The 26,586-nt window shown below is 45.0% G+C and overlaps 2 protein-coding genes across 2 annotated transcripts; one reads left to right on the forward strand and one right to left on the reverse strand.

Annotated features, from left to right (window-relative positions):
• The first annotated feature begins 1,104 nt into the window (after positions 1-1,104).
• Positions 1,105-2,409, forward strand: LOC136508822 (tetrapyrrole-binding protein, chloroplastic-like). The gene has a single exon (XM_066503600.1). It carries the CDS (start codon positions 1,482-1,484, stop codon positions 2,295-2,297), a length of 816 nt encoding a protein of 271 aa, XP_066359697.1. The 5' UTR covers positions 1,105-1,481; the 3' UTR covers positions 2,298-2,409.
• LOC136508821 (uncharacterized) lies at positions 2,398-9,591 on the reverse strand. Its single transcript, XM_066503599.1, has 12 exons — positions 9,460-9,591; positions 7,810-7,886; positions 7,631-7,706; positions 7,460-7,532; positions 7,328-7,379; positions 7,189-7,250; positions 6,922-6,985; positions 6,485-6,542; positions 6,311-6,397; positions 4,536-4,629; positions 2,990-3,122; positions 2,398-2,881 (listed from the first exon to the last, which is right to left on the reverse strand). Exons 1-11 carry the CDS (start codon positions 9,555-9,557, stop codon positions 3,030-3,032), a joined length of 834 nt encoding a protein of 277 aa, XP_066359696.1. The 5' UTR covers positions 9,558-9,591; the 3' UTR covers positions 2,398-2,881; positions 2,990-3,029.
• Positions 9,592-26,586: the final 16,995 nt, after the last annotated feature.

The following is a 26,586-nucleotide window of genomic DNA, read 5'->3' on the forward strand; positions in this document are numbered from 1 at the left end:
GTATTTCAGCCTGTTCGGCAGGCCGTAAACGATCGTGGATTATTTACTGCTGGCTGGTTTGGTATGAGAGAAAAATACTATTCCAGATTATAATCCACGATCGTATACGAGCAAGCGAATAGGCTATTTGTAGGTGAGCTCCGGTGGGTGTTGAACACCGGAAAGAAAAAACAATCAGTTTGATCTTAAATGAACACTTATTTTTCAGATGTGGTTTTGGCCAAATTGTTATTCTTTAGTACTGACTATTATTTTCCATGATAAATATCTGATATGGTGCATTTTTTGAGTGTCTTTATTCATAAAATAAACAAAAAAAATTAGAGCCTTATTTATGCAGAAATTTGGACTTTTCTTACCGTAGTTACCATTTTTTTTGAAACCACTGTAGTTACCATTTAAAAGTGCATTCCCACGCCTTACCTGATTAAACGAGATAGGATCCGTGGCCTACGAAATAAACAGACAAGCAAAGCTCTGCCGTCCAGACTCGAGTGCGTCTGATGTTCTTGATAGGCGCAGGAGCAGTAGATTTACATAGACCAGGTCCGTACACCCAGAAACTTCCCCAACTCCCGCATTGGATGCCACTATTTCGAAAGTTTAGATGATTTTTGTAAAAAGCTTCCATTTTGTGGCTGTTGATTTCTTGGTAAATAAGAAGAAAAAAACGGCAACCGATTATTCAAGTTGAACGTCACACCCATCTTCATAAAAAAACGCAGAACAATCCTATAAAGATTACACCTGGTTCAGCGCAAACAATATAGGAAGAACAAGATAGAAGAATTAGAATAGGGGCTAGAAATTTTATGGAAAACTTTTTACTATCTTACTCCTGGCGCTGATCATGTCATTTTGAATGTCGAGATTCCAAAAGAGTTTTTACATGTTGCAAATGACCTATATGTAAACTTCAGTTTCTACTAGCAAACTAACCACCTTTTATACATGCAAAAATTATGTACACATCGAACCTTATATCTATTGTTTAAATTAAAAGGATTAAAACCAAAATCTTGGCTAAAAGAACTGAATATGAAATTTAGGTTAAGTTTTCTTCTCCAGATTCCAGGAAAAAAAAAAGGGAGCGCAACATACCAGAACTGTCCTATGGACCCAGAGTACCCACCTCACCCTCACTTTGGTTGGGTTGTTTGTCATAGCCAGTATCCTCACCTCACCCAGAACCCACCAATCACAGCCCACCTTTGTATTCTCTCCCAGACGTACCCCCTACAAAACCACCACCAAAATCTCTCACAACCCTTGAGGCCTTGACACAAGACACGCACAAAGGTGGGCCGTCACAAGAACACACACACACACTAGGCAACACGGTCTCAATTCTCCACACCACACGACCACCAGCTCAGCTCTCACTAAACCCCATCCACTCTTTCATCATCGTCTCCTTCCCTCCCTCCCTCCCTCCCTCCCTCCCTCTCCATTCTCAGCTCAGCTGCGTCCTCCCGCCATCCATGGCAAATGCTTCTCTGCAATCCTTTCTTCTCCCGCAGCACCATTCTTTCGCCAGCACCGGTGGCAGCCATGACGGCTCCCCTTCTGCCCTGCTCAAGCTCTCCACCAACACCGGAGGCAGCATTTCCTTCAGGCTCCACCCCAACACCTCCCGCTCGGTGACCACAACCTCGACCACCAACTCGTCAGCTCCAACTCCGGTGGCCCCGGCAGCATCAGCAGCAGAAGAAGACTCGTCACCAGCCCCCTCCCTCGACCTCCTCGGCCGCCATCTCGTGGCAGGGGACTACCGCCAGGCTGACGAGACCACCCGGGCGCTCATCATCGACCTTGCCGGCGAGTCTGCGAGGCGCCGAGGGTACGTCTTCTTCTCCGAGGTCCAGTTCATCTCCGCCGAGGACCTTCGCGCCATTGACGAGCTCTGGAAAGAGCACAGCAATGGCAAGTTCGGCTACAGCGTGCAGCGGCGGCTCTGGGAGAAATCACAGCGCGACTTCACCCGCTTCTTCATCAGGGTCGGCTGGATGAAGAAGCTGGACACAGAGGTAGAGCAGTACAACTACAGGGCCTTCCCTGATGAGTTCATCTGGGAGATGAAGGATGACACACCTGAGGGTCACCTGCCGCTCACCAATGCCCTCAGGGGCACACAGCTCCTGGGGAACATCTTCACCCACCCGGCCTTCCAGGAGGACAACCAGGAAGACGAAGCTGCAGCAGAGGAGAGTGCCACCACTGGTCAAAGCAAAGATGATAACAAAGGGAGGGAGAGACCAAAGTTCATGAAAGATTTCAAGCCTAATTATTCCTTTTGATTGAGGCTGGCAAAAAAGGCATCGAAGTTTGTGATGCAGAGATGCTGGCATGGTGTAATTGATTTAAAAGATCATGTATCTGTAGTTATGTTTGGGCTACTTTGTCTTAAAACATGCATGAAAGATTGTGCAATATATTACAAATATATAATTGGTTCAGGTTTTTGGTCTGCACATGATGCTTGAGAAAAGGAGAAATAGGCTGCTGACGACAGCCACAAATATTAATTATGAGGAAAGCATGGATGCAATGCATCTCTAATCTCTTAACACATTCTGATGGTATCTATATAGACCAACGCACTGCTGAATCGGTTGCATGCATTTTCATTCAGCATGCAACATCCTACCAAGTACCAAGCAAAGATTTCCAGGTACTCCATTTCCTCTGCATCCATGATGCTTCTCAAAAATAGGAGCAGATCTTTTTGCAGGTACTCCATTTCATTCTGCATCCATGATCCTTCCCAAAAATAGGAGCAGAGTTCTTTTTGAGGCAACCCACAACCAGTACATAAAAAGGTTGTTCATCATGGGAGTGATGGAGAACCATCGGTTTTCAGCTTATCACCTCCACTTGTTTCCTGTCAAGTGAACACGACTGACGTGAGCAAACCTACTTTGTCCACATCTTGGCACTAGGCAATTAAATGAGCCTAGAGCATGATAGAAAGTTTTTCCGAGAAAACTACCCCTCTTCTGTCTTATGAGTGTCACATTCCCTTTCCCTTCTCAAGCGCATGGACAGAGCCTTCGAGTATGCTGATGTGAACCATCACATGTGAGCCGCTCATCCATCTGCATGTATAAGCATGCTCCTGGATTCTGAAATAGAAACCAGAAGAAAGGCAGTCAGTTCCACTTCCACATTTTAAATGTGACCATTTTATGTTTACTAGCAAAACATCAAAGTAGAAAGCACAAACATATAACTGAAAAAAATCTAGTCAATAGACTCTACCAGCATCCCTCGTGTAGCATTGAGCTTAACTTTGGCAATTCCTAATGTTGCTAAATCAGGCATTTAACTGGGGACCAATGCATCGATACCATAAGCAACAAATACGGTTTTCATTATTTAAATTAAAATAGATGAGGCATAAAAGTTAAATTCTTGAATCTAATTTTGCACATATTCTGAATCTTTGATTATGGGAAAAAAACCAATAAATGACAACAAAACATAAGATTCCTTTTGAAAGGTATCTAACAAAAAGATGAAGAAAGAGGAGAACACAGTTTAGGTGGCTTTAAGGATTGGTGTTGCTGCTATAGTTTTTTTTTTCTTCTTTTTTTTCCAAAAGTAGCCTGATAAATTTCTCCTCAATCCACCGAATCCTCTCATTTATCACCACCCACTGTTTTTTTTAGCGAAAAATACAGCAGGGGAGGCCCCCACTGTGAGATTTTATTAAAGGAACTGTAACACAGAAATCTTCTTGTTTTTGGCAAAAGAGAAAAGTCTTGGAAACTCGGGGATGGATCTACTGTTCTCTTCTGGTCAGACCTATGAAATGATCACCACCCACTGTCATGTGTGTGAAGTTCTAGATCTTGCATCCAAATCCCATTTGGTATGACACCAGCTAGATATTTGTGGTGCTGTCTCAACTTTGTTAGTGCCAAAGCAGCGACACAGAAATCCCATTCTGCAAGGATCACGTTGTGAAGTTAAATAGTTTGGAAGCCAAGTTCTCTCTTTAATTAAGAATATGTCTATTGCAATTTAGGAAGGTAGGATCGTATCAAAAAGACCCCCTCAATAGTTGACTTAAGGGCCAAGTTATCTTTATACATATAAAATGAAGGGGGTATATCATGGCTCAAGTTCATTAAGGAGAAGCAAAGGACTACCCCCTTCACCTCTTAGCTCTCCAGATCCCTTGTGCTGCCTGTGTGCCAGCTTCCCATGGCCACTGCACACTCCCCTTATCCCTCCTAAAATCCTAAATTACTAGCCATAAGCTGATAAGCACATTTTGTTCGTCAAGTGTTGACTATTTTCAGAAATTGGACTAAGCGCAGCACAGTGAATGTCAGTTTCAAGTAGTTCATAAACCACATAACCAGAAGAGACACAAGATATCCATCCAATATGACCTGAGTATGGAAACATCCATTTTCTAGATATAAAACCTATAACAGTCTGCATGTGGTCAAACAGCTAAATGTGAAAAATGAGATAGACAGTACTCCAAGATTGTTTTATTTTAAAGTAAGTAAAATTATCATTCATACCAAGCTGGTTGGAGCTTCATCAACAACTTCAGCAGGTTGATCTGGTCCAAGGCTGGGAAAGCAGCCAGTCTTGCATCTCATATATTTCTGCAAACTGGTTCGAATAATTCAGCTCAAGTAAGTGTTATCCTGAATGGATGGATGAACAGAAGAACACATACAGAGAAACAAAAACATTGCTCCAGTTTGTATTATCCAATCTCAAGAAAGTTTCCTTGGGAATTCAGATGATGATCTAACATGGACGAATTTTTTGGCCATCAAGTGAGAATTTGATGATGAATCTATTTTCACATCAAAAACAAAATCTAGATCTAGCAAGCTCCCAAACTAACATGAACACTAATTAACATGCACAAATTCCTATCATGAAAGACCTACTAACAAAATGATCACGGGTACATAGGATCCAGATCAGGTCCACTCCACAACAATTTTCCCAACAATTTATAGCAATAATATTACTGACAGCGCTCATGCTGTCATGCAGGTTTAATAGAAGTTACATTTGCTTTACATTTGAGCATGGTATATATACCCTTCAGTTTTCAGCTTGGGTCTTATAAACTATATGAATTATCTCATGCTAGCAACTATGGAATAATCTACACAGACTGTACAGAAAACAGGCAAACCATACTAACACAGCGGTGATTTCTTAGCATTCATCACTTTGTGGACTACAGGCACAAGAAACCCATCTCTTCCCAGCAATTTTTTTGAGGGGGGTAAAATTTTCCTCACCTTTTCTTTGTTTAAACAAGCAACTGATAATAGTTGATGACTTGATATCAAACTTGGCTCTGGCATGATTATCTATACATTTCCAATAGGGCTGGCTGATTGTGACATCACATCCAAATGGAGGATAGCTGGAAATGGAAATTAGTTGTTTTTTCTAGGATAAGAAAACCTCACGGGTACCCAAAATGACTATGTACTCAGACTCAGACATTCTGTCAGGGAACCGAAAATTCTGCACCCATGCAATGGAGCACCCAAAAAATACTTCATGGTGTTGGGACTACAGCAAACACAACTGATGTGCCAAAGATCCGAATTCGAAATTGTTATGTGCTTGTGATGAGGTTGAATTCAGATGGCATCACCTCTGGGACAGTATCTTGTGTAATTCTCTAGTCTTACCCTACCCTTTGAGGTATAAAGCTTAAGTGGACCCTAGTAAAAATGATATTCAACAATAAATATACACCCAGCCTAACTATTGTTAGGGCAGAGCTACACTCAGCACACCCCTTGCCTCCCCATTTTGCTCCAGATTCCAATTCAGTCTATATGGGGTGTTCCTTTTCCAGAGACCTAAAAATCTGTCTTACTCTCACCCAATAGCATAGCCAAAACCTAGGACAAGTAACATATGCACCTGCAGCAGAATCCATGCACGAGGACATAAAAAAAATAGGATATCAATGCAAATTGTGTGTTGGCGCTGACAGATTGATAGCAGTTGAAAATTGAAAAAAAAAGAGATGTAAATAGCAAAAGACATTTATCAAGTTTGTAGGTAACAGCTTCCATTATACTACTGATGGTCCCATCCAGATGCAATCTACTTGGCTATTCAATTGATAAGTTAGGTTCTGCAAAGTAATCTCTCAGTGAACATTTACTTCAAGCTCACCCCTGATGGAACTTTGCTACATGACTGGTCGTCTAAACAGAATTGCTATAGCGTGGCATGTCATTTGTAATTTGAGGATAATCAAATGAACTGTAAAGATGGATGTAATTTGAAGATACACAATTGGACTTACATCTCACATTTGTTCAGCACAGAGAGCCTGCTTGGAACACATGATTGTCCTCTTACTTTGCAAACCAAGCTGCAGGATTCCCCGGGCCTAAATTCCATTTGGGATTTCATAAAGCAGTTCCTAGGTGCACATTCACTTTAGAGAAATAATGTGCTTAAAGTGGAAAGGCCTTACCTTCCTACTACAACGTTAATGCCCAACAACTTTGATACAGAACTAGATTCAGTTGATCCTGCAGAATGTTTACATTCCATGATCATTTCCAACCAGACGATTCAAAAAAAAATGCATCATAAGCATTAGGAATAGACAGAAGGTAGAGCTGCTACCATTGACTCTGTCCAGATTTCAGTCAAGACAAGATAATAGGACAATATCTTTTGGCTATCAAAATTCTCAAATAAGTCAATAGATAAATCATAAATGCCATCGCGTGCCCCAGCCACAATTCCAGGCCATAGCATATGCTACATATCTCTAGTAATTCTAATGCTGCTAGCAGTGAATATTTGAAAACATGATAATTCCAGTCTACAAGTAATGACCTGAGAACATGTTACAACTGATAAGTTGTAATATAGCCAAGAAATATGGTTCATAGTTTGTCATACCTGATAAATTTTGGTGCACTGAAAAACAGTGATGGAAGTCACTGGCATAGGCATTTTCATGAACCTGGTAAATTGAAAGAGCAACTTAGTTAGTTTGAACTTCTTTGGACAAGCAATTGTTGCAACTAACGTTAAAAGACACGAGACTGAAAAAACTCTGTTTTAGTTTAAACAAGAAAGATATGCCATGGATTAAAAAAAAAAGATATGCCATAAAGTAGAAGAATTATTGTACTGGCACTCTAAGGGGGGAAGGAAAGGCAGTACCACACTTGCAGAGCTATGGCGGCATCTTCCCATGCAGAAATCGAAAACATTTGTGTATGTTCCTGGAGAAAATTAACGGTAAACTTCATTTGCCATATTCCAAATTCACCTTAGCAATTAATAACTTCAAGCATCTTACCAGCAGTAACTGGCTTAGCTACCTTCAGCTTCAGCACATCTTCTTTCTTGATCTGTCAAAAAGGTCGAGTAAAATATTTATGAAACAATTCGTTTTTGTCTTCCAGAGCTGGTACAACTTATTAGGATTTACCTTAGAAGGATTCAAACAGCAAGAAACACAATATTCATATGAACTGCAGCACCGTAAATCAAGTTTGCAGCCCCTGGATTATGTCATGAAGACTTATGTCAGGCTTTGCAGGGTAACCAGTTTTGTTGGAGTTTTGCATATAATATGGTAAAATGAAAATAGTTAACTCACTGGCAGGAAAAGCGGTCCCCTGTTGTTGGGCAGCAGTGAGACCATGGATTGATTGAAAGTGCAGAGCATACATAACCTGCGAAGGGTAGTGTTTTATCAGTGAGAGAGAGTTGTCAGATAGTGCAGCATTTGTTGGAAAAATTATCTTAGCATGCAAGACAAAGGCGCAGGAGTATTACCATTATCATCAGAGATCAGATGCCGCCCCTGAACAGTGCTTCTGCACACAATTGGTTCAATAAAGCCAATGTCCTTCCTGCACAATATTTAAAGTTCTTTCCTTAGCTTTACTGAAATATAAACTTTAAAATTGCTCTCATATTCAGAATGACAAGAATATCCAAATACTAGACTGAAGCAATTCACTGATAGCCATGCTGCCTTACGCAATGAAAACTTTGTCCAGGTCATAGAAACAAGGTTAAAGCGCAGTTTGATTCAATGATTCCAGAACTAGTAACTTGTAGCTAGCTAACTGCTCACCACCTTTACATTGAAACATTTCTATTCGTCCCTACCCTTTTCATGTACCTCTCTTTCTTCTTTACTTGCCTAATGATCCACACTGCTTCCTTCCACAATTCCATCTCTCCTAAGCTCCCTCACCCTTCCCTCATCTAATCCTACATTCCTTCTGCTAGCGATTTGTGACAGTGAACTCAAAATCAAACAGCCCATTGATAAAACTGAACATTGTCAAAGATTATTGGGCTATTTTCATGATAATCAAAGAGGTAAATGCCACTGATATTTCACAATATATTGCCTTTTCCCCAATCAGTAATCGAATTTAACAGAGGAATCAAAAATAAAGGAATGGTAGGAAACAGAGGAAAGGGATAGGAATAGAGTGTGAAAACAGAGGATTGGAAAAACGCAGGAAAGAAGTAGAAAGAGGTGTTTGGAACGCAGAAATCCATAACATAGGAATAAAAACATGAGTGTGATAAACTAATATCAGCGTCTCTAGTAATAGTGGATCAACTTATTGTATTTTATAATTAACTGGTGTCATTTAATAGCGTGCAGCTGTTACCTATGTGCCTCCAAGGCTCCAACCCCGTATGCATTGTTGTAAAAAAAACCATATGCATTTAAGTCTCTCTATCCATTCACCGTACATATGCAGCTCGTCTATTCATCAATAGTTAGGCCCCGTTTAGATCCAAAATTTTTTGGATTTTGGCTACTGTAGCACTTTCGTTTGTATTTAGCAATTAGTGTCTAATTATGGACTAATTAGGTTCAAAAGTTTCGTCTCGCGATTTCTCACCCAACTGTGCAATTAGTTTTTTTTTTCGTCTACATTTAGTACTCCATGCATGTGCCGCAAGATTCGATGTGACGGGTACTACGCAAAATTTTTTGGAATCTAAACAGGCCCTTAACGAGCAGCGAGAGGCATTGAACAGCCGTAGGAAAGTTTCCAATGAGCTCAGAGCTCATTTTCTGATTCCTCCAAAAGTACAGGTGCAGCTGCTGTTCCTTTGGAAAATTTCCTACGGTTTCCCTTGTTCCAAACGATGAGAGAGAAGATATCTCCTCTGGAATGAGTTTCCTGTACCATTCCTACACTTTTCCTACAATCCAAACGAGGCCTTAATGTTCAAAATTAGCTTGGCATTCACCTTCCCCCCTCACAGTATTCATCAATACTAGAATTAAGCATTGGGTCCCAGCCCGTGACCAAGTGGATCCTGACTGGTGCAACTACTCGCCTTTATCTACAAGGAACTTCCAACCGCTGAGAGTTACATCGACTGCGTGCGACGAGCACGGGCAAAGATTCGGGGCCCTGACAACGGCAGGAAGGAGGGTGCGGATCTCACCGGATACCGGAGACGGGGGTAGGGAAGCAGGCGCAGGCCGCGACGGCGACGGCAGCGAGGCGGAGGATCCGGCCGAGGGGAGGGCGCGGACTGGCCATCCCGGCAGCGAAATCGGTGTGACGCAGAAGCAACAAATTGGGCCTTTTTTTTTAACAAAACTTTCTCAGCCGCTCTGCTTTCTTGCCACGGTGGCAGAGCCGTTTCGCTTCTCTCTCTCTCTTTTTGTTTTTTTTTTTTTTGGGTGAACGGTGATGAGCTAGACACTCCCCACCAATTTAGGGGTGTTTGATCTCACTTCCTAAAATTTAATGGACTAAAATGTTTTAGTTATTTTTTAGCATCTTTTGGATGACTAGTGGGGTTAAAGTGTTTTAGTCATTTTTTAGTTAGTTTGTTTGAAACTGTAGTCTCTAATAAAGTGACTAAAGTTTAGTCACTAGACTTGAGGTGAGATCAAACAACCCGCCATTGATTCTCGACAAAATAAAAGTGTATTTAGTTTCATATGGAATGCAAAATACAAAATGTCAACTTTTTTGGAATGATGAAATGCAAAATGCCACAATTTTTAAGGGTGTGTTTAGTTCCATCCAAAATGCAGAATGCCAACACTCTCAACCCAAAATTTTGCCTGTTTTTTAGCCTCCAGGTTACCAAATCCAAAATACCAAAACACTTTTTGGGTACAATTTCACTATGGTGTTTAGTTTCATTTTATAAAATGGTGAGCCAAAACATCATTTTTTTTTTAGTAAAAAGGGGAACTAAACAGGCCCTTATAATGGAAACGTGTAAAACTAAAGTATAAGTCAAGCTTATCTTAAAGTATTAATGATCTTTGAGAATGGCTTATACTTTGACATATCTAAAGTATTTTTTAATAAGACGCGTGTTCAACGTTTTGTCCAATGTCGACGGCCAAACAAATAAAATAATAAATACGGGGAAGTACGTAGAAACTGTTAAGGTTTATATTTATCGACTAGACTAGATGGCTGAGGCTTTATTAAGTTTTTCTTGAGCTTTCTTAAATGGATAGAGCATATTTTTCAACTTTTAAATTACATGTCAGTCGGATTTCAACCCTAAACTACGAAGTCAAGTAATAGACACCCTTCTCATCGGTTTAAATCGAACCAATTCGGTTCAAGTTAATCTCATAGGTTAAACTAGAAAAATATGAATCTAGTATCTTCTTTTAAATATTCGAGTACTAGAACTTTGGTTTAGATCATTCTTCATCCAAGATAATTCTAAAATACATAAAAAAATGAGTTTTTGAAATCATTAATCGTAAACCCCCATTTCTAAGTCCCAAGTGATTTCAAATAAAAAAAGTCTTCAAAACTAATGTTGGCATTCAATTAACAAGATGCAAATAGGGGCCTAGATGCTTTTGATCTCTCGCTTTTTTGGGTAATTGGTGACAACATATACCAAGGAATTAAAAGAATATGGGTTTCAAGCCAATTCCATACACAAGGTATATTGTGGGCATGAACATGAGTTTTGTAGCACTTATCCATAGCATGAGACACATGAATTTGAGAGGATAAGTGCTTCAAAACTAAACTTGTAGACTCTCCCACTCTCCCTATATATGTGCTAAAGGTTTTGGGTATAACTCTTGCACATATGTATGGATATGGGTTTGGGAGAGCTTTTACTAGTAAATCAGACATGGTATGCAGACATGTCTTTGAAGCGCGCATATAGTGTAAAACATCCTTAGTACCCACCATCCTATAGATACCACTTGAAATACTTAGAACAAGATATTAGAGCCAAAGGAATTTAAACTTCTATCTTAGTTCTCATCACATCAAGCAAGCATATTCTAGCAAAGCATCACACAAGTAACATTTTATCGTGTACTACATATGTGCATCACACTCAGAATTTAGCATTGAACATTAACCATCCATACACTACTTTCAAACTTTCAGTAGTATACAAAGTCGTGTATTACATAACACATACTATAAAGATTTTAAATATGCCCCTACCAACAGCCTTCGCAAAATTGACACTCCCAAGTCCCAACATGAACCTCGCATTATTGTCACTCTCAACATTGTATCCTTGATTTCCTTGCTATCTCATCCATTTGAATTCCTTCTATATGTTTTAGCCATCTGAAAAGACAATTGTACCCCTGGTTTCAGTTGAGCACAAATAAATGAAGCAAAGAGGCAGGTACCTGCCCACAGCTCAGCAAAACTTACTAGAACACTGGTAAAACACTAGTTCTGTATATGCTGAATACACTCAAGAAAAGTCCAGTGTAAGTAGGAGAGATGAATATGCTTTCTGCAAATCAGTACTCATGCAAAACAAAGACAGTCTGCAGACATCTCAAGTAAAGACAGTGGTGGATCCATATACTGATAAAGAGAAGAATCCAGAACACTAGTTTGAGCATTCAGTACGTACAGGCTGACAGGGGAAAGAAATATGATGCCCCCAATGCACAGCGCTGCAGGAATTGGTTACCAAGTATGATCTGCAAGCCAACCTTCCTTTGGCCCTCCACTTCCATGCTGATCCACAAGTTCAGGCTAACCCTGTGGCTATGGTGAGGTGGTGATGAGGAGGGCAACAGAGACACATAATCTAAATGGACGAATGGAGTTCTCAGCAAACTTGGTTGAAAAGATAATGCATTAGATAATGTGTTGTCTACACATAATCTAAATGGAAGAATGGCAATAGATACTTCCAGATCCCAAAGCTAGAATATTGGATATAAAAGTAGATATTAGCACATTGCTGCAGTTTATTGGACCTTCAAAAAAATGAACCAACCAAAGATGGAGTGTTGCAGTCGAACTAAATAAATAGCACCAACTATATGCATTCCTGATGTACAAATGTCCTTATATCCATTTAGCATCTAATTAAAAAGGTTGTCATAATCAACTTTCTGTACAGACTTGTATGACTGAAGAAGTTTACATGACAGTGCCAAATGGTATAGGATTACTAGCTTTCTTAGAATACTACTGATAGGCAGAAACCTGTGCTCAAACAAACTTGCCTGCTGTGATCCAATGAGGTACCTAAACATATGACACCATTTCCGAACCCCAACAAAAAAAGGTGAAGTGTCAACACAGACACCACAGTGCACTGGACTTTCAAAGAACCACACAAAGATTGAATAAGCGCAGCTGCAAAAACAGCCTAATTCTATATGTTGCTGAAATTACAAGAATTACAATCTTAAAAAAAATTGCTACTTCGTATGTTGATTGACAGAAAATAAGCCCAACATAGGCCATGAAAAGATCATTTTGGGTGAGGATGTAATAAATATCAGAAAGAATGCCCTTCTCAGAGAATGTAATAAATAAAATGATTTGTAAAAGATTAATGGTATTTATTACAGGATTAATGGCGTTTTTCCAAGTAAGAGAAAAGGAAAGCTCTGTAAAACTGTGACCCATCGCTTCGCATTGGTCTGAAGCACACATAATGTTCACTAAGTATCTGCACAAATAATGATTTTCAGGTATGCACAAAGCTCTTAATAATGGCAGTGCTTCTAGAGTCAAATTTACAGTGTACAAAAACCTTTGTACTGCTGCTGAATGGTGTCAGTAGTTAGCCTAGTGTTCTTGTTTTTCATGTTACCTGCTATAAGATATTTACTATTCTCTGTAATGTGTTTCCTTGGCAACCAAGTTGATCATGGTGCCTTGGCAACCAAGTAGGAATCATAGCATCTGCTTTATGCAGTTAGAATATGCTAAGAAGTAGGTACACCACTTGCCTATATATGCAGTGGTTAGCATCTTTGTATCCCTAAGTCATTTTTGCAATACAATCCAAGCGGCCTGTTGGCCAAGCTGCCCTCTGGCAGCCAACAATTGGTATCTAGAGCCGGTTGAGAGATAGGGAAGAGCATGGCCACCTCCGCAGAGAGAGCAGCAGCAGCAGCCGCCGCCGCCGAGCACCGGGCGCAGCGTCTGGCCGCGGCAGAGGCCGCAGCCGCGCAGGCGCAGCAGGCCGCGGAGGCCGCAGCAGCAGCAGCTCGGAACGCAGCCGCCACGGCCGCGGCTCTGCGTCGAGAGTTGGTGGAGGAGGATCCGCCGCGTGATCGCCGCCCGTTTCCGCGGAGGAGTCCGGAGCGCGAGCGCAGGCAGACGCGGTCGCCCGATCGGGATCAGGATCGCCGCCGCGGACGGGCCAGGGGCCGCTCGCCGGTGATCCAGACCGTGTACAAGGACTCTGGCGCAAGTTCCACCTGGCCGATGCTCAACAAGACAAATTACCATGAGTGGGCCTCGATCATGAAGCTGAAGCTCCAGGCGCGGCAACTCTGGGATGCGATCGAGTACCAGGACCTGCCATACCATGAGGACAGGCGCACGGTGGAGGCGATCATCGCCGCCGTGCCACAGGAGATGCAGATGCCGCTGTCCGAGAAGGGATCGGCCAAGGAGGCCTGGGACTCCATCGCCGCCGCGCGAATCGGAGTCGATCGAGTGCGCCGCGCCACGCTCCAGCGACTCCGCAGCGACTGGGAGAAGCTCGCCTTTCGTCCAGGAGAGCAGATCGAGGACTTCACCCTTCGCTTGATGGCCCTGAAGCAGCAGCTTCTTCTCCACGGCGACAACGACATCGATGAAGAGCGCGCGGTGGAGAGACTCCTGCGCGCCGTGCCGCCAAAGTACGCTCAGCTCCGGATCGCCATCGAGACGCTTCTGGACTTCCAGGACCTCACCATCGAGGAGGTGTCTGGACGCTTGAAGACGGTGGACGACATGGAGGCGTTGGACGCGGAACCGGCCGCCATCGGTGGACTGCTGCTGACAAGGGAGCAGTGGCGTGCCAAGGAGAAGGAGGAGGCTGCCGTTTCCGCGTCGGGCAAGGAACCACGACGTCGTCCACGCGGCGGCAAGAAGCAGCGCGGGAAGGGAAATCGCGGTGGCGACGATCGCGGGGTAAACGACGACACCTGCCTCAACTGTGGTGATCGCGGCCACTGGGCGCGCGACTGCCGCCAGCCGCGCCGTGGTGGTGGTGACCGCGGTGGTGGCGGTGGCAACCAACGCGGAGGAGGCTACCGTGTTGGAGGTGATCGAGGAGGAAGGCGCGGTGGAGGGCGTGGCGGAGCTGCTCACGTCGCAGAAGCAGAGGACGATGATGGTGCTCTGTTTTTCGCCCACGGCTTCCTCAAGCTTGACGAGAAGGACGAAGCCGTCTGCTCCAAGGCCACGGTCTCCCTCGACATCAACGAGCCGCGCGCGCGAGTCTTCCTCAACACCAGCGCCAACGAGGAGGCGCTCGACGGATGGTACCTCGACAGCGGGGCCACGCATCACATGACCGGCCGCCGGGAGCTCTTCGCCGAGCTCGACACCACGGCGCGCGGCACGGTGCGGTTCGGCGACTCGTCTCGAGTGGAAATCAAGGGGACCGGCTCCATCGTCTTCCAGGCCAAAAACGGAGATCAGCGCGTCCTCCACGGCGTCTTCTACATCCCAGCGCTCCGGAACTCGATCATGAGTTTGGGGCAGCTCGACGAAGGAGGCTCCAGGGTGGAGATTGATCATGGAGTGCTCCGCATCTGGGACCGGCGTAGTCGTCTTCTCGCCAAGGTACATCGCGGGCCCAGTCGGTTGTACGTCCTGCACTTGGAGGCCGCGCGGCCGGTATGTCTTGCCGCCACGAAAGAGGACGAGTCATGGAGGTGGCATGAGCGCTACGGGCATCTCAGCTTCGAGGCACTGCACCAGCTCGGCAAGAAGGAGATGGTGAGGGGGATGCCGGTGATCAAGCATGCGGAGCAAGTCTGCGACACCTGCGTCACTACCAAGCTCCGCCGCAAGCCATTTCCGCAGCAGGCGCAGTACCGCGCGCAGGCGCCCTTGGACCTCGTCCACGGCGACCTATGTGGGCCGGTGACGCCGGCGACGCCAGGAGGGCGCCGCTACTTCTTGCTGATGGTGGACGACGCCACCCGCTTCATGTGGGCGGTGCTTCTGCCGACCAAGGATGCTGCTGCGGATGCCGTGAAGCGGGTGAAGGCCGAAGCAGAGAAGGAGACCGGCCGTGAGCTCAAGGTACTGCGGACCGACAATGGAGGAGAGTTCACCGTCGGCGAGCTAGCGCAGTACTTCGCCGCCGAAGGAGTCAAGCGGCACTACTCTGCACCACACTCACCGCAGCAAAACGGTGTTGTGGAACGGCGCAATCAGACGGTCGTGGCGACCGCGCGCGCGCTTCTGAAGCAGAGGTCCATGCCGGCCAAATTCTGGGGGGAGGCGGTAATGACGGCGGTGCATCTGCTCAACCGCGCGCCAACAAGAAGCTTGCAAGGCAAGACCCCCCATGAAGCCTGGCATGGACGAGCGCCGGCGGTGAGCTACCTGCGTACATTCGGCTGCGTCGCCTACACAAGGGAGCTCGGACACCTGCGCAAGCTCGACGACCGCGGCAAGGCTGGGGTCTTCATCGGCTACGCCGAGGGCGCCAAGGCCTATCGGGTCCTCGATCCGGTGACGGGACGCGTGAAGGTGAGCCGCGACGTGGTGTTTGATGAAGGGCGCGGCTGGGATTGGTCCAATTCGGCCGCCGGGACGTCTGCTTCCGCCTCCAGTGACTTCGACATCGAGTTCTGGGGAGTCGACACAGACGGAGCCCCGCCGCACACGCCGTCACCAGCTCCAGGGGAGCATGATCCACAAGCTTCCTCTACTTCACCAGCTTCCTCTGCTTCACCAGCAGCAGAAACAGAGCAGGCGGACCCAGTTGAGTTCGCGTCACCGCTCGAGGACGACGACGATCGCCTTGATGCCTCCTACGGTGGCGAGCAGCTGCGGTACCGTACCATGCCCAACATCATCGGGGACGCACCCACACCGCTGCCGGCTTCACGTCTCTTCGCCGAGCTTCATCTCACGCACGCCGGCGAGCCAGCCAACTTCACGGAGGCTGAAGGCGATCCTGCCTGGCAGGCCGCCATGGAGCAGGAGATCAAGGCAGTTGAGCAGAACTGCACTTGGGAACTTGTGGAGCTTCCTCCCGGTCATCGGCCCATCACTCTGAAGTGGGTCTACAAGCTCAAGAAGGACGAGCGGGGCGCGGTGACCAAGTACAAGGCGCGTTTGGTGGCGCGGGGCTTCGTCCAGCAGGAAGGGATCGACTTCGACGACGCGTTTGCTCCCGTGGCGCGCATGGAATCCGTCCGAGTTCTCCTCGCGCTGGCAGCCCAAGAAGGATGGCGCGTCCACCACATGGACGTCAAATCTGCTTTCCTCAACGGCGACCTCAAGGAGGAGGTGTATGTGAAGCAGCCGTCTGGCTTCACCGTCGCCGGGAAGGAGAAGATGGTGTACCGTCTGCGCAAGGCTCTGTATGGCCTGCGGCAGGCTCCTCGAGCTTGGAACGCCAAGCTGGATGCCACCCTCAAGGAGATGGGTTTCCAGCAAAGCGACCATGAAGCTGCGATGTACAGGCGAGGAACAGGGGAGGAGCTGCTGCTGATCGGTGTCTATGTTGATGATTTGATCATCACCGGTGCCAGCACTCAAGCCATAGAAGGTTTCAAGGCTCAGATGAAGAAGGTCTTCGACATGAGCGACCTCGGCCTTCTGTCTTTCTACCTGGGAGTCGAAGTACATCAAGATTCAGCTGGGATCACTCTGAGGCAGACCCATTATGCCAAGAGGATCCTTGAGCTAGGAGGCATGGATGCCTGCAACCCTGCCCATACACCAATGGAGGAACGGCTGAGGTTGAGCAGGCAGAGCACGGCTGAAGAAGTTGATCCTACCCAATACAGAAGATTGGTGGGCAGCCTGCGATACTTGGTCCACACAAGACCTGACTTAGCCTTCTCAGTTGGCTTTGTCAGTCGGTTCATGGAAAGACCAACAGCAGAGCACCAAGCTGCCATCAAGCGCATCCTGAGATATGTGGCTGGTACTCTGGAATTCGGACTTCACTACACTAAAGCTCCAGGGAGAGCAAGGCTTGTTGGATACTGCGACAGTGACTTGGCTGGGGACATTGACACCAGCAAAAGCACTAGTGGCACTCTGTTCTTCCTGGGAAGCAATCTTGTATGCTGGCAGTCTGTGAAGCAGAAGGTGGTAGCTCTATCTAGTTGTGAAGCTGAGTACATTGCCACTACCACAGCTGCAAAACAAGCTATTTGGCTATCCAGGTTGCTAGCAGACCTCCTTGGAAGGAATGTGGAAGTGGTTGAACTGAAGGTTGACAGTAAGTCTGCACTTGCTCTAGCCAAGAATCCAGTCTTTCATGAGCGCAGTAAACACATCAGAATCAAGTACCATTTCATTAGAAACTGCTTGGAAGATGGAAGTATCAAGGCTGATCACATATCCACCACTAATCAGCTGGCTGACATTCTAACCAAGTCTCTTGGAAGATCAAAATTTGAAGAGATGAGGGGAAGAATTGGGCTCAAGCATATCACTTCCAAGGACCACAAGGCTAAAGGGGAGAATTGTCAGTAGTTAGCCTAGTGTTCTTGTTTTTCATGTTACCTGCTATAAGATATTTACTATTCTCTGTAATGTGTTTCCTTGGCAACCAAGTTGATCATGGTGCCTTGGCAACCAAGTAGGAATCATAGCATCTGCTTTATGCAGTTAGAATATGCTAAGAAGTAGGTACACCACTTGCCTATATATGCAGTGGTTAGCATCTTTGTATCCCTAAGTCATTTTTGCAATACAATCCAAGCGGCCTGTTGGCCAAGCTGCCCTCTGGCAGCCAACAAATGGTAGGTATTCCAGCAGCTGCACCAACCAAATACGACAGTGCCCCCTACAATTGTAAAAGTTAGCATCACACTATGCATAATAGTTAATTCAGAAGATTACAAAACTTAGAATTACCCAGATAAGTTATGCTGAGGAAATGCTTGGAGCACAAGAGTTCACTTCTTTTACAGGAAATGCTTGAGAACCATATGACAAAATGCCTTTGCACATAAAGGCTAGCTAGCTATTGCTTGCAGCAAAATCATGAATCTGTAAGATCTCTAGTAGCTAACTAGCCAAGCTTTCAACATCGTTTTAAACACACTGAATTTATGGTTGACACCAGTGATACTTTTACTGTACAAACACTTCTGTTTACTGCACGGCGCATTGTATCTATTGATGGCAATATTTAAGTTACAATTTTTCCAGGACATGAAAATAAGAATTGTTTTAGGGGGAAAGACTAAAGCTGTTTTTTGGGTAACTTTCTTTTAGATCATGGGACAGAAACATCCAGGACATCGAGAGACGCTTCGGCCTTATTCTTCATGTATTTAAGAAATCATAATTGGACTATTTATGCCAAAAAGACTTAGGACACACTCAAGGAATGGGTAACTATCCATGTTGATTCTCTATGATATAAGCTAACAAAGCCCAGACATTATCTATCAGTTTCAAAATACATCAATCTTCGAACAGTTCAAAGAAAGTTTAGTGTATATCATCATCACATATGTTATTGTCATTAAAGAGCAAAGCTTTATCTAGAAACACAATGGACAGGGTATGTCGGTATGATCAGAGCATCACAGGTGTTCAATGGAGAAAATTTTACAATGGTATAAATACTCAGTGATAATTGAAGATGGTACGAAATTACAGATGTCAGACCATTTCATTGAGCACCCAAAAATAAAGCAACTTCCCTATGAGGGAGAAACTATTCATGACTACTATGAAGGAGAAACAATTCATGACTAAGGAATAAGCAAGTAAATTCAGTTAAGTAGCTTATGAGGCTACAGTATTTATACCTGACAATGTAGTGCCAACTCAGGAGGTTCTGGGGTTACAAAGACGCTGCCGTCATAATTGTCCTTGGCAACACGGTTGTTCTTTGGAGGACGGAGGTATGTCTTCTTGCCATCTAGCAGCTGTTGCCAATGGTGGTACAGTGAAAGAAACTTCTGTCTGCTGAGCGTCTCACAATTTTACCGGCCAAAATAACGAGGGGGGTTTTGTGGATCACTCGAGTACATAGAAAGAACTTGAGGATCACTCATGAACAGAGAACCCCATCCATTTCTTGTTTGAAATTCGTCCGGCTTTTCATCATCAGAGTCCTTAGGATCCTAGTGAGTTACAATCATCAGGTAATTCATATTTTCCAAATGGAAGCAGGGAGAACCCAATGACATAATCCCAATCCCAATTAAATATAATCCACCTATTTTGTTCTTGTCAAATGACGGCCACATAATCTAAAAAAATACTTTCCAGAAGATATGCACATCACGTCATGCTCTCTGGCATCACGAGATGCCTGGCATCACGTCATGGTGGCCTCGATTCAGTTCTTTTATCCATCGGTCTACTCTGCTATTTTACAATTTTACGGACGTGCGGCTGCTTTGGATGCTTTCGATTGGAACACAGCAATTGGGCGGGAGGTGGACAGCCTTGCTCTCGCCGGCGATGATCGAGCTTGGATCCACTCTGTCGCTAACTGCCCAACTCCATTGGCGCTTGGGGTCAGGGCCTTGAAGCAGCTCCTCCACATCCAGTACGAGCTGCTCTGCGCCGACATCTCATATGCTGCCGGAGCAGAGGAGCAACCAGGCTGGGGCGGACGCCGACGGGGAGCAGGTAAGCAGGGGGCGAGCTGCCGAGCAGGGCAGGCTGTCGTGCGGCCGTGTGTAGAAGGCGAGAGGCCCGCTAGCGAGTGGGCCGTGGAACTGGAAACCGCCGGCAGAAGGGAGGTCACACATATAAATCCCAAATCTGTATTAGTCTAGAAAAAGGAAAAAGAATCGGGAAGGTAAAATTATTCGGATCGTTCGATCGGTGAGAGGACGGACAGAAAAGAGGGCAGATAGAAAAAGGCAGAAGGAAATTTTGAACAAAGCGGTAATATCTAATAACAAAGCGACAAAATTTTCTTCTGCGTTTTCAACATCAACATCAACATAGCCTGTTAGTCCCAAGCAAATTGGGGTAGGCTAGAGTTGAAACCCAACAAGATACCCAAGTCATGATTCTGGCACTTCGATAGCTGCTTTCCAGGCAATCCTATCCAAACATAGATCTCTAGATATATACCAAGCTTTTAAATCCCTTTTCACCACCCCGCCCATGTCAGCTTCGGCCTTCCTCTGCCTCTCCTTGTATTATTAGCTTGGCTTGAAACTCCACAACGCACTGGTGTATCTGGCGGTCTCCTCTGGACATGGCCAAACCATCTCAACCGATGTTGGATAAGCTTTTCTTCAATTGGTGCTACCCCTAGGCGATCACGTATATCATCATTCCGAACTCGGTCCATTCTTGTGTGACCACAAATCCAACGCAACATGCGCATTTCTGCAACACTCATTTGTTGAACATACCGAGCCTTTGTAGGCCAACATTCGGCTCCATACAACATTGCAGGTCTAATTGCCATCCTATAGAACTTGTCTTTTAGCTTTTGAGAGTACCCTCTTGTCACATAGAATGCCAGAAGCTTGACGCCACTTGATCCACCCTGCTTTGATTCTATGGCTAACGTCTACATCAATATCTCCATCCTTCTGTAGCATCGATTCGAGATATCGGAAGGTGTCCTTTTTAGGCACGACTTGACCTTCCAAACTCACATCTCCCTCATCCTGTGCAGTTGTGCCAAAGTCGCATTTCATATATTCGGTTTTAGTCTGGCTTAGTCTAAAACCTTTAGGCTCAAGGGTCTGCCGCCACAACTCAAGTTTCCTATTTACTCCCGCCAGGCTTTCATCAACTAACACTACATCATCGGCGAAAAGCATGCACCAAGGGATATCCCCTTGAATGTCCCTGGTAACCTCGTCCATTACCAAGGCAAAGAGATACGGGCTCAAGGCTGACCCTTGATGAAGCCCAATTCTAATCGGGAAGTAATTAGTGTTACCATCGTTGGTTCGAACGCTAGTCATAGTATTGTTGTACATGTCCTTGATGAGGGTTATGTACTTTGTTGGGACTTTATGTCTATCCAAAGCCCACCACATAACATTTCTTGGTATCTTGTCATAAGCCTTCTCCAAGTCAATGAAAACCATGTGCAGGTCCTTCTTCTGCTCTCTAAATCGCTCCATAACTTGTCTTAACAAGAAGATTGCTTCTGTGGTTGACCTTCCAGGCATGAAACCAAATTGGTTTGTAGATACACGTGTTCTTCCTCGTAGGCGTTGCTCGATGACTCTCTCCCATAGCTTCATAGTGTGGCTCATCAACTTAATCCCACGATAGTTATTACAACTCTGGATGTCACCCTTGTTCTTGTAGATTGGTACCAAAGTGCTTCGTCTCCACTCCTCAGGCATCTTGTTCGATCGAAAGATATTATTGAACATCTTGGTTAGCCATACTATAGCTAAATCCCCAAGGCATCTCCACACCTTGATTGGGATACCATCCGGGCCCATCGCTTTGCTCCCTTTCATCCTTTTCAACGTTTCTCTGACCTCCGATTCTTGAATCTTCCGCTCAAAGTGCCTATTGGTGTCATCAAACAAGTCATCCAACTGAACGGAGGAGTTCTCATTCTCCCCATTGAACAACTTGTTGAAATACTCTTGCTATCTTTGTCTGATCTCACCCTCCTTCATCAAGAGTTGCTTCCTCTCATCCTTAATGCACTTGAGTTGAATGAAGTCCCTTGTCTTCCTATCATGAGTCCTAGCCATCCTATAGATGTCCTTTTCTCCTTCCTTCGTATCTAGACGTTTGTACAAATCTTCATAAGCCCGTCCATTTGCCTCCGCCACCGCTCGTTTTGCAGCCTTCTTTGCCACCTTATACTTCTCTATGTTATCTGCACACCGGTCCTAGAACAAGCGCTTATAGCCTTCCTTCTTCTCCTTAATTGCCTTCTGAACATCCTCATTCCACCACCAAGTGTCTTTCATAGCGCATCCACTTCCTTTGGTCACTCCCAGCACCTCTACAGCAACCTTTCGAACGCATGTCGCCATCTTCTCCCACATATTGTTGGTGTCACCTTCGTCCTTCCACGGGCCCTCTTCAATAACTCTTTCCTTGAAGACCTTTGATGCCTCCCCTTCTAATTTCCACCACTTTGTCCTTGCAATCTTGGCTTGTTTAGCCCTATGAGTTTGCACCAGAAAGTGGAAGTCAGCCACCACTAGCTTGTGCTGAGACACCACACATTCCCTAGGTATCACCTTACAATCCACGCAAGCACGTTTATCTCCCCTTCTTGTAAGGACAAAGTCAATCTGACTGCAGGAAAAGCCACTACTAAAGGTCACTAAGTGAGACTCTCGCTTTTGGAAGAAAGTGTTTGCTACCATCATATTAAAAGCTGTAGCAAAGTCTTGGACATCCTCTCCCTCCTGGTTCCTTCTTTCGTAACCAAAACCTGCATGTGCCGCCTCGAAACCTGTACTAGATGCTCCTACATGGCCATTAAGGTCTCCTCCAATGAAGAGCTTCTCGCTACTAGGTACAGCCCTGACTAAGCCATCCAAATCCTCCCAGAATTGCCTCTTAGCACACTCATCAAGGCCTACTTGGAGAGCATACACACTAATAACGTTTAAGACTATATCACTAATAACGAGTTTAATTAAGATAATCCTATCTCCTTGCCTTTTCACCTCCACCACACCACCCTAGAGGCTCTTATCAATCAAAACTCCTACTCCATTTCTATTCGAAGTTGTCCCTGTGTACCATAGCTCGAAGCCTGTATTGTCCACCTCCTTCGCCTTTTGACCCTTCCATTTGGTCTCTTGAACGCACAAGATATTTACATGCCTCCTAACTATTGTGTCAACTAGCTGTCGATGTTTGACCACCGATAACCTACCACGGGGGTATCCGGGGTAGTATATTCGGGCTTTAGCGTATGCAGAACTCGATGGTTAACGCAAGAGACAGTCAATTTATTCTAGTTCAGGCCCTCGATCGTGGATCGAGTAATAGCCCTATGTCCAGTCGGTGTTAGCCTTCACGTTGAATTGATCGTAAAATATTGTACAATTGTTGTCTTGAACTCCCGATCTAAGAAGCCCTGCCCTCCCTTATATAGTCAGGAGACCAGAGTCCTAGTCGGTTTACAATAAGAGTTTCTAGTAGGATTATAGAGTAATACTACTACTAAGATTACAGGAGAAGAATCCTAATTAGACTAGGTCTTCTCTATTCCTTGTGGGGTATCCCATGGGTCCCGCACCGACAAGCCCCCGAGCACTTTATGGTTGAGTTCTGGAAGCCTCGTCTTGTTCCTTCAAGTCTCATCGAGTAGGAACAAGCATCGTCTAAGTGCTTTCTTGAATAAAACCGTGTAGTGCTTCATGAGATCTTTGCGTGGTGTGTACCTTTTTAAAGAAAAAAGTACTCCCATTTGTATATAGCCTCCGAGCCTCTTGCTGTTTGGCACAAGGAGCTTTGAGGATCTTTTATTGAAATCTCTTTGACTCTTCGTCGAAAGGTTCTCGAGCATATACCCGTTTTCTTTGTTGAGAAGAGTTTGGACTTAGCTATGTCCAGGTTCTTTTTGTCAAAAATAGTTCGGATATAGCTATGTATGGGTTCTTTTTATGTTGTGGCCTTGAAGTCATATGTCCTGAAGAAGTCTTCCGAGTGACGTGCGCTTTTTTTTGAAAAAAGTGCACTCACTGAGTGTAGCCCCCGAGCCTCTTGCTATTTAGAACAAAAAGATGGAGGGTCTTGAATCTGAGTTGTCCAAAAAAAACTGTATACCTTTCCTTTTGCAGCCCCCAAGCGTATATCCGGGTTGTTTTGTTTAGGAAGAACTCGGATGAAGAATCTTGGCGTATTCTCTAGTAGTCTGCTGTTTATCAGATATAGTTGTGTGGTGGTTGAGTGTAAATGCCTTTTGTTCATGGGTTGTAATGTGTTGGTATATTCTTCCGAATATGCTCGTCTTTGAGTACTGTTCTATCTCGCCTGAGTCTTCCATTATTAAGTCCTGTCTTTTCACTGTGTCCTTTGTTAGGCTTATTTCGTTGGTACTCCTAGTCCATGTGCACCGCTCCTTTGATCTATAAATACCCTCCCGGAGTGCTTGTTTTCATCCATTAAACATTATGTTGAAACCTTCGTGGTCATGAACATGATAGTTTGTGAAGTAGAGCAGCCCCCGGGCGTGTTTTGTAGTTCCTATGAGTCTTGTCGTAGCTGGAGGAAGTCTTATGATAAGGATTAGAGGTAGGCTAATCCCGCAGCAGCATTATACCAGGATGTATGTGGTAGTAGTTGGAGGAAGTCTTATGATGTGGGCTTCGTTCCTTCATCTGGCAGTTCTGGGCTGATCCTCGTCGCATGTCCTGAGACTATCCGGTGCAGATCAATACCATATCCAGCATCACATCGGTCTTGGGTAGACAGATACCTATCGGCCTTCTCTGCTCCATATTGTCCTATCGTGCTGCTGATTTCCACCTTGGATGCACTGTGTCCGTCCTTTGAAGAAAACAGTGTAGCTAATGGCGGTTTGTTCTTCCGAGTAGCAATTTAGGACACGTAGTTGTTCCAAAGCCTAGCCGTGTCCGAGTTCCTCTTTGCTACTTTGCTTTTCGTGGTACCGAGTTCGTTGGGTCTTGTAAGATTTGTAATCTTCTATTTTTGAAGTTGCTTGTAATAGAGAGAGTCTTGTCTTCTGAGTTATCATTTATTCTTCTGCTATGGTCCTGGTTGTTCATCAGATTCCCTAGTTCTTTCAGTAAGAACCGAGTTCTTATGTTCTTTGTGAGGTAGCCCTTCTTTTCTTCATGGCTGATGGGTTCTTTTTTGCAGCAATCTGATAACTCCGTTGTAGTGCTGGATGGATAAGTTTGAAATCTGCCGGTTGAATTGTACTGTTGTGTGGATTTGTGCCCTCTGTCATTTTAGCTGTGTCAGTAAATGGACCGTTGCGTTCTTACACGGTGCTTTAACGGGCCTGGTGGGCCGTTGTTATCGCTGTAAAATCTATTTAAAGACCCTTCACCTTCTTTTTCTTTATTGCCCTTCTCTTGCCTTGAAAACCCTAGCTCTCAGAAATCCACCGTCGCCATTGCCACCGCCGTCTTAGCACCGCCATCCAAACTTTCTCTTCCCTTAGTTGCTTTTTTGCCTCCGCTAGTACATGGGTAAGAAGAAAAGCGTGAGCAAGTCCCAGTCTGACTTCGTGGATGAGGAATCATCACTTTCTTTGATCGAGAACCAAGAGTTTGTGGCCATGAGGGCTGCTCAGAAGGTTTGGCCAGCTCCAACAACAACCAAAGAGCAGCTTCACGAGCTTGTCAGCGATGGCTTGATCCAAAGCAAGGACTTTGCTGAATGGAGAGCTCCAGGCGAGCATCGGGTCCCTGCTCCCGGTCCTGGTGAGATCGTCCTCTTTGTCTCCTTTGTCCGTGATGGACTCTACCTTTCCGCTTTTGCCATCTTACCCCCAATGCTGTCCTCCATCTTTCTGTCTTTGTTCATCTTTGCAAAACCTTTCTTGGAATTCCTCCTTCTCTTTCCCTCTTCCGTTTCTTCTTTCGTCTGAAACCACAACCCCGCTGTGATGACACTTCTGTTCTTGGTGGGTGTGGGATTCAGTTCTGTCAGGGTCTCAAAATTAAATTTTTTGATTATGACTTAGTTGACTCTATGAAGGATTGGCGTTCCGAGTGGTTTTATTCCGCCAACATGATTCCTCCTCTTTCTGTTCATTCTTCTTCTGGTCCCACGATTAACGATCGATGGGAAAAGAAACTCTTGACGGATTATGAGAACCAGGCGATCAAGCCGCTTGTTGAGAGGATAAGTACTCTGAAACAGCAAGGTTTGACCGTCCTTGGTATTATTTCTAGTTTTCTTCGCCGTCGAGTCCAACCTCTTAAGGAGCGAGAAAACTTTGGTTTTGAGTACTCTGGGGCAGAGGATCCTTCTCGTATGGTCCCTGCCCTTGAGTTGACCGATGAGGAGGTACTCGAGCGTCTTCGAAAGATGCTGAAAGGGGTGAACGTCGTTCCTTATGCTATTGATGAGTATTGCGCTAAGAATCCTCCTTTTGCTGTGAGTTATTTTTCTTTATTCGAGTACGTTTTGAATTTCCTTTGTGGTCTCCATCTTTGTTTAATCTTTCTCATCTAGTTGTTTTACTCTTCTTTGTAGGAATTAGGGCGCAACTTTG

The sequence above is a fragment of the Miscanthus floridulus genome, chromosome 15 (genome assembly GCF_019320115.1).
Source record: "Miscanthus floridulus cultivar M001 chromosome 15, ASM1932011v1, whole genome shotgun sequence".
Classification (NCBI taxonomy): Eukaryota; Viridiplantae; Streptophyta; class Magnoliopsida; order Poales; family Poaceae; genus Miscanthus; species Miscanthus floridulus.

Coding starts and splice junctions, on each gene's coding strand:
- LOC136508822 (XM_066503600.1), top strand. CDS start 1,482: ATGGCAAATGCTTCTCTGCAATCCTTTCTTCTCCCGCAGCACCATTCT.
- LOC136508821 (XM_066503599.1), bottom strand. CDS start 9,557: ATGGCCAGTCCGCGCCCTCCCCTCGGCCGGATCCTCCGCCTCGCTGCC. Junction 6,543..6,921: donor AGTGCACCAAAATTTATCAG/GTATGACAAACT, acceptor AACATTCTGCAG/GATCAACTGAATCTAGTTCT. Junction 3,123..4,535: donor ATGAAGCTCCAACCAGCTTG/GTATGAATGATA, acceptor TTTCTATTTCAG/AATCCAGGAGCATGCTTATA.